The following is an 8,297-nucleotide window of genomic DNA, read 5'->3' on the forward strand; positions in this document are numbered from 1 at the left end:
CTCTTAAAATAGGGCATCGTATCTTTGCTGTAGTCAATCCTGCAGCCACCACAAAGCATCCTTGCTTGTCGTTTTCATGGGAAAGCTCTTCTTGAGTCAGCAGTTGAGGAAGTCTTCCCAAAATAATATAGTCCGATAGATACTACAACTGATCGTGGTCAACAGGCTGAAACAGTATTGCTGTTAATGAAATTGCTCAACATAGAGAGGAAGATGGAGAACTCAACGGCTCTTATACGTTCTGCCTCTATGTCTAAGCTGCTGTCTGAAACCGGCTGGGCTGCAGATAAAAGTCTCAACCCCAGCCATGGAAGATGTCCTACTTGGCCACCTCAAGATCCTGGTTCTTGCTGTAAATCCCACTAGTTCTGTAAACTAACACCTCGCATGTTGGAAAAGGCACTAGTATTGGTCTACACGACAAAGAGAAATCAGCTACAGAAACTGAGAAAGAAAAGATACAGAAGCAAATTCGTGGAGGAAAGTTTGTGGATCAAATGAAAGAAGACCATGTCATGATGAAGGGGCGATTAAGATCAACCACAAGCCTGCATAGATGGTTCTCGAATTCAGGAAGAGATGCTTCACAGTTCCTCAAGTTTGTTATTTGCTGAAATACTCCAGCAATATGTCTGTTCAGACAGTAACGTCATCCTGCCTGCTGATCCAAGTCTCGCTTCTCAATCAATTCTGATCACTCAGTATACTTTGGGCAAGACGAGTCCATTCCCTACAATATTCTTTATTTAAAACATTATTATACAGGTAGCCCTCCACTTCCAACAGTTCATTTAGTGACCGTTGGAAGTTACAACGGCACTGGAAAAGTGACTTATGATCATTTTTCAGACTTACAACCATTGTAGCATTCGCCATAGTCACAGGTTTACATTCGGATGCTTGGCAACTGGTTCATATTTATGACGGTTGCAACGTCCCGGAGTCATGCGATCCCGTTTTACGACCGCCTGGCAAGCAAAGTCAATAGGGGAAGCCCAGATTCACTTAACAACTGTGTTACTAACTTCACAACTGCAGTGATTCACTTAACAACTGTGGCAAGAAAAGTCATGAAATGGGGCAAATTTCACTTAAAAAATGTCTTGCTTAGCAACAGAAATTTTGGGTTCATTTGGGGTCATCAGCCGAGGACTACCTGTGTCTGCTTATCTTATCCTGAACCCAATCAGCAATTAAAATAATATCAATATGAAATTGGAAGGATGCTAGCAGCAGTCTGCATGTTCTTAATGCCAGCCTCTCGCTGTTTACGTGCTCAGATTTTACAGGCCATCTTCCTTGAAAATTAACTCTGTTGCTACAGGGGACGACTCCTATAATGATAAGAATGGGGTGTGGATTCCCCAAGTAGTAATTAAGATATTACCATGTCTTCTCCTTAACCTATAATCTGAAATGGAACAATGCAGTCTGGATTATAATATGTAGATGAAAGCTGCAATGTGGACAATATCTTCTGCAGCATTATTCATTTGAGAACTTAGACTTAGCCATGGTCCAAGAGATTAGGAATGGTCTTCCAGAAGGCTCTTACACAATTCCGTGAACAATTTCAGATGCGGTCCCCTCTTCTCTAGAGATTCTGGACAAGAGATACCAAATCAAAAGTCGTTGTGGATGATTGCACACTCTTCATTGTACACTCTTCATCCAAAGAAATCTTCTTCTTTGGACCTTTTTCAGGCAGAAGGTGGGGAATGAATGTTATTGTGCTTTGTTGTGGGTCTTTGCTAAGTCCCTCTCTGCTTCCACTAGAATGTCTACATGAGTTTCTGTAAAGTCCTGTGTTCTGTAGGAGAACGAGCTGAGCTAGAAGGTGGGGTTAAAAGTGCCATCAGTTTGAAATCACTGCATAGCCACAAGAGACATCCCTTGAATTCTGTTGACCCTTATCTAGCACCAATTTAGCTTTGACCATTACAGGTGCAATAATCAACTCTTCTGTGGTTTGAATGCAACAAATGCTCCTGGTTGTTAGCACTGGATATGTTCAATGCTACTCTTGTTTATAGGAAAGATGAAAATCTGGTTGGTCTGGCAGAGGTTTCCATTTTCCTCTTGGAGATAGGAAAGGATAGTCATTGCTTCCCAACATTGAACCAAGTCTATAATAGAAGGCAGAATGAAGTCGTTCCTCATCCAAACAATCTTACAGCTGACTCCCAATAATTGCTTATCTGTGTACCTTCCAAAATCCACAGAGAAGTAGAAGGAAGAATATCTAGATCAGAGAAAGGAATCACAAGGCCTTGTAGTAAAGCACAGCTCTTAAAAAACATCAGGAAACCAACCAATCCTGCCCCTTGCCCAAGTTGGATCATTCTAAGACTGAAGTACTAATGAAATGAAAGGTTGATTCAGTCTTCCTACCAAGATGAGGTTTTTAATCCCAAAGATAAAGTCTGACCTCTTAAACTTTGGAGAGAGAAAGGATTTGAGCTTCCTACAGATTTTGAACACCCACAATATTCTGTGTTCCAAAATAGCCAGGCTGGAAGAATTAAGACAAAGAGGAGAGTTTGTTCAAAGAATTAAGGGCCATTTCCTACTTCTCCAGGTACAATGAAACAGAAACAGAAAATTAACAGAACGTAAATTTGTGAGATTGCCACGGGCCTTTTCCTCTCCAGGAGAACCTCTGATGTATTCCCAGCGGGTTTTTTTTTTCAGAATGCACCCCACCCCTTTTCTCTCTCTTTTATGCTGTTCCGACTGAAAAAAATATATATTATTACATATTGCTTTTTTATCCCTAACCAGCTTTTTTTCTCGGCTGATCAAAATTTGAATTTCACCACCCCCAAAGGCTCCTGGGTTTCACCCTCACTTACTGAGGTCATAACAACCAGGTCTTGTTGTCTCTTTGGTAAAATAAAACACACACACACACACATACACACGCACATACACACACACAAACGTACAAAAGCAACACACTGCCCAATACGCTTCTGGCCCACAACGTCTGGCATGAAAGTGTCTGTTCAGAAGGAAGCATTGGTGATGAGCTTTCTGCTCATTGGAAGTTGGATAGTCCTCGTTTTTGTTCTCCTTCTGGTGTCCCTCTTCTCATACTGTTGTTGCTGGGCCATACCGAAACAAGAGAGGGGACGTGTCTTTGATTCGGACGTAGAACCTCCCGTTGGGCCAGGTCTTTTGGAGCGAGAGGGGGAGAAAATTGCTGGGGAGCCACTGTTCCACGTCATCCGATACGAACACTAGTGCGAAGTGGCCCAACTGCTCTTCGCTGTAGCAGACAGAGTTGGCATTTCCCAGGACTTTGCGCGAGACCTCGTTCGTCTCCTGGACCACCAGCTTCACCACGTCTTCTGCCGACATCTTGTTAGTGAGGGGCAGCTGTGAAAAAAAAGAGAGAGAGGGAGGTGAGACCAAGAGGAAGGGCATGAGAGAATGTGGGCATTTTCCAAGAAGCTGCTTAAGAGTGCAGAGAAGAGTGACAAAAATGTTTAGGGGACTGGAGGCTAAAACGTAGGAAGAACGGTTGCTGGAATTGGGTATGTAGTTTAATGAAAAGAAGGACTAGGTGTAACATGAGAGCAGTGTTCCAGTATTTGAAGGGATGCCACAAAGAAGAGGGAGTCAAGCTATTCTCCAAAGCACCTGAAGGCAGAACAAGAAGCAATGGATAGAAACTGATCAAGGAGAGAAGCAACCTAGAACTAAGGAGAAATTTCCTGACAGCGAGAACAATTAGTCAGTGGAACGACTTGCCTCCAGAAGTTATGGGTGCTCCAACCCTGAAGCTTTCTAAGAAGAGATAGGACAACCATTTGCCCTATATAGAAGATAGATAGAAGACCTCCAAGGTCCCTAGATAACACATTTATCAAATTAGAACCTCATATTTTTGTTTTGTTTTGTACTTTCTTACAATGTGTATTCTTGGTTTTTCTCTCTCCAAGACATTTTGCAAAGCAGAAACTCCAGTACATAGACAGAACCACATCTAGATGTAATCTCAGACTCTGTCACGAAACTAAGAGACTTCTGCTCCTTCTGGCTTACTGACACCGAGGAGGAGACCCAAAACTAAAAGAGGGACAGGGCTGCTCAGTCTTGGGAAAAGCCACGATTTCCCCGCAAGCATGCCTTCATTCTCAACATTGCACCATGATGCTGATCAAGCGGAGCCGGGAATTTAAGGGTACCTTGACGCTGGTTTCTTTGGAGAGCCCCGTGTTGTACTGAGCGCACACACGTACGATGAAAGAACCTGGCAATCTGACCCAGTTTGCTACATGTCCCGGCTCAGAGGTCTCCCGGAAGGTCTGAGTCCATTCTACTGAACGTGTCCGAAACACGGCCCCCGAGCTCTCGGTGTGCCAATCGTGGCTGGAGCTGAAAGCCGACCTCGTTACGGTTGGCACGGGGCTGCAGTGGGCAGCAGTCCTGCTCTCGGTTGGGGAGCTGTCCACCGAACCAGGGCAAGACTTCCTGGCCCCGTGGCAAAAGGGCTTGGGGAAATCCAGACTGCTGGTCCGGACGCAGTAGGCCTGCCTTTTCTCCGTGATGCGCAGCAATTCAATCTGCCGGCTGGGAAGCACAAAATCACTGTCGTATTGCTCGGAGAGGGACGGAGGCTCCTTCGGAGGCATGGCAGGCGCCTTGAGCTCATGGCTCTGGAGGACGTCCGGGGCGCTGTCCCTCAGAGGGCGGGGAGTTCTCCTCCTATAGCATTCGAGGCCTGAGGATGAGTAGACGAGGTCCAGTTCCCGAGGGCTCTGGGCGCTGCTGGAGTCATAATCGCTGTCAGTGGCTAAGAACACTTCTGAGGAGCCCTCCTCATCCGAGACCCCGTGCGAGTCTGCAAGGAGAAGACACAAAGGTCACTGCAGCCTCTCCCTCCCTCCTGTGGTCAGGTATCTCCCAAGGACAGGCAGTCCTCGACTTTCGTTTAGGGACTGCTTGAAGTTACAATGGCACTGAAAGAAGTGACCTACAACCGTTTTTCACACTTACAGCCTTTGCAGCAACCTCCATGGTCACGCGATCAAAATTTGGATGCTTGGCAGCTGACTCTATCTATCTATCTATCTATCTATCTATCTATCTATCTATCTATCTATCTATCTATCTATCTATCTATCTATCTATCTATCTATCATCTATCTATCTATCTATCTATCTATCTATCTATCTATCTATCTATCTATCTATCTTTCTTTCTTTCTTTCTTTCTATCTATCTATCTATCTATCTATCTATCTATCTATCTCTGTCTATATCTGTCTGTCTGTCTGTCTGTCTGTCTGTCTATCTATCTATCTATATCTATCTGTCCGTCTGTCCGTCCGTCCGTCCGTCCATCCATCCATCCATCCATCCATCCATCCATCCATCCATCTCTATCTATCTATCTGTCTGTCTGTCTGTCTGTCTGTCTGTCTGTCTCTCTCTCTCTCTCTCTCTCTCTCTCTCTCTCTCTCTCTCTCTCTCTCTCTCTCTCTCTCTCTCTCTCAAACAAAAATTACAAATTTGAATGAACCAAATAAAAAAAACACCATTGAGCCCAAGAATTACTGTTGCTGAGCAAGGCAGTTATTATCTAAGAGATAGACACAGACAGACAGATAGATAGATAAATAGACAGAGACATATAGATAGATGAGATAGATATAGATAGATAAGATAGACAGACAGACTGATAGACAGATATAGATAGATGACATAGATAGATAAGATAGATAGATAAGATAGATAAGAGATAGATAGATAGACATAGACATAGATAGAGATAGAGAGAGGGGGGGGGATAGGGATTATTCCTAGTTTTTCCTGGAGAGTTCCAATAGCCGGTTTTAAGGCAGAAGTCATCTACTAGAAGAGGAATCCAGCTGGTAGTCTACAAGGTCCCCCTGTAAAAACATCACACACACTCACCAGAGTTGAGCTTACGGCTCATTTCAGGAGACGGGTTTGGCGAGGGAAGGAAGTCTAAGTGAGAAGAGGTTGACTGAGTTGTCTCATTTTGTGCTGTGCTCGATTCTTTGATGAACCACACAAGGGGGAGGCCACAAGAGGGTTGCTTGTACCGGGCATGTTGCAAGGCATCCATCATCCAACGCATTTCTCGCCAAATCTCTTCCATTTGCTGCCCAAGAAAAGGGAGCCAAAGAATCAGACATGAATGTCAGAGAGCTGCAAGACCACACATTTATCATGCTTTGCCTATCATAGGTTTCTGGTAGAAGCCACAATGGTGTCCAAAAGCACCATCACCCAAAACCCAAAGCAGAAGTTACAATGTCTTAGACACGCCATAAAAAAGGAATGGGTGGTACACAGTGAAGCCAGACCATTATGTTGGAATGCTGACTGTTAACAGGAACAAAATTACCTCAGTGCTTCCTGATGACCTCGATCTCAAACCAGCCTTGATCAGTATTTAACTTGGTTAGGAGTTCTTTTGTACAGATAGGCCTCGACTTACAAGAGTTCGTTTCGTGACCGTTCTAAGTTACAGCAGCACTGAAAAAAGTGACTTATGACAGTTTTCCACTCTTGCAACCATTGCAATGTCCCCACGGTCATGTGATCAAAATTCAGACGGTCGCAGTGTCCCGAGGTCATGTGATCCCCTTTTGCGATCTTCCGACAAGCAAAGTCAATGGGAAAGCCAGATTCACTTAACAGCCATGTTACTAACATAACAACTGCTGTGATTTGTTTAACAATGGTGGCAAGAAAGGTTGTAACCTGAGGTAAAACTCACTTCACAACTGCTTCACTTAACAATAGAAAAGTTGTGGTCAGTTGTGATCGTAAGGCGAGGACTACCTGTACTGCGATAGATTTAGTTGGTGGCATACTAACCTTTATGTTTTCCTGCATTTAATTAATGTTTTTATTTCTTTTATGTATTTTTGATTTTTAAATACATATTTTAGCTTTTAGCTCATGTGTTTTATGTTTTTTAGCTTTTTAAAAATGTTTTTTAACCTTGTGTATTTTAGATGTTTAGCCTTTAAAGTTACTAACCGTTTATATTCCATCCTTCTTAGGCTGATCTATGACCATGAGGTAGATTTCATTTGATTAGTACGGCCTATTGACACAACTAGGACCTACAGCTTGGCCAAGCGGTTAAATACATATTGATCCCACATTTTCTGTCTCATATTTATATTGTTGATTGGGGTTCTGATAATTCCGATAAGTGGACTAAATATTCTTACGTTGAAATGACAGAAATAAAATTGAGGCCTTAACAGGCCTTTGGAGTTGTGGAACCTTTGATAAAGAAACCACAAGCTTACAGTTGAGCATCTGATCGTAACCACAGGATGCGTGCGCAAGTATTTTTGTAACATCTGTACCTTATCTACCATAAGCCAGGTTCCTGTTATGCAACCAAGTGGAACTAAGACACCTATGTATGCTTGCTTCCAAATGCATTCGGGATTCTTCCATTGCATTCCCCCAAATGCATTCGGGGTTCTTCCATTCGGGGTTCACCTTTGTCCAGTGCTAAATAAAGGTGTTACCTAGAGAGAGAACTTGGACTCTGCCTGCTTGTTCATGCCGAGCCACACCTGGTTCCTTGCTTCACAATACCTGCATATAATCCTGAACTTGTTGGTGCCGCTGCTTGGCAGTAGTTACTTCTGAGTCCGAAAAGGCCTCCCTGAGGCTCTGTTGAGAGAGGAGCGATTCCAGCTCTAGAAATGCAGATACTTGGCAATACTGACTAATGAACTCATGATCGTAAATGAAGAAGTGAACTAGAAAAGAAAGAGAAGGAAGGACATTGGATGTCATGACAAAAAAAAGCACCAAAGAAGCAGAAGCTGATTCTTGCATTGATTCAAACGGAAAGAGGCTTCCTATGATTTTTGATCTCTAGTTTAAGTGGCATTTGATGATGGGAGACCTGTTTATTGGTAACTTCAAAACTTCAGCATCTACAGCTTTGTCTGTTAGTCCCAAGGCGATTCTTCAAGGGGCAACTGGACGTCCTTGTTTTTCTTTGAAGGCGTTTCGCTTCTCATCCAAGAAGCTTCTTCAGCTCTGACTAGATCGTGGGGCTGAAGAAGCTTCTTGGATGGGAAGCGAAACATCTTCAAAGAAAAACAAAGTAAGTCCAGTTGCCTCTTGAAAAAGCAGCTTGGGACAACCATGATCAGGAGGACTGAGAATCTCCATGGATTTTTGTGTGTTATAATAATAATAATAATGATAAAGTTGGAAGGGACCTTGGAGGTCATCTAGTCCAACCTCCTGCTCAGGCAGGAAACCCTACAGTATACCATTTCGGA

General features: G+C 43.4%; 1 protein-coding gene across 1 annotated transcript in view; it reads right to left on the reverse strand.

Annotated features, from left to right (window-relative positions):
* Positions 1-319: 319 nt before the first annotated feature.
* The window catches only part of LOC107296826 (ankyrin repeat and fibronectin type-III domain-containing protein 1-like), a gene marked incomplete at its 5' end in the record, with an annotated part of 33,078 nt that continues 25,100 nt past the window's right edge, over positions 320-8,297 (reverse strand). The window contains 5 exons of the mRNA XM_015826177.1: positions 320-413; positions 3,116-3,378; positions 4,191-4,846; positions 5,923-6,133; positions 7,597-7,763. Coding sequence (XP_015681663.1) covers positions 320-413; positions 3,116-3,378; positions 4,191-4,846; positions 5,923-6,133; positions 7,597-7,763 — 1,391 coding nt within the window. The remainder of the gene's footprint in view (positions 414-3,115; positions 3,379-4,190; positions 4,847-5,922; positions 6,134-7,596; positions 7,764-8,297) is intronic.

Source organism: Protobothrops mucrosquamatus, unplaced genomic scaffold (assembly GCF_001527695.2).
Source record: "Protobothrops mucrosquamatus isolate PMUCROS unplaced genomic scaffold, P.Mucros_1.0 scaffold2992, whole genome shotgun sequence".
Taxonomy (NCBI): Eukaryota; Metazoa; Chordata; class Lepidosauria; order Squamata; family Viperidae; genus Protobothrops; species Protobothrops mucrosquamatus.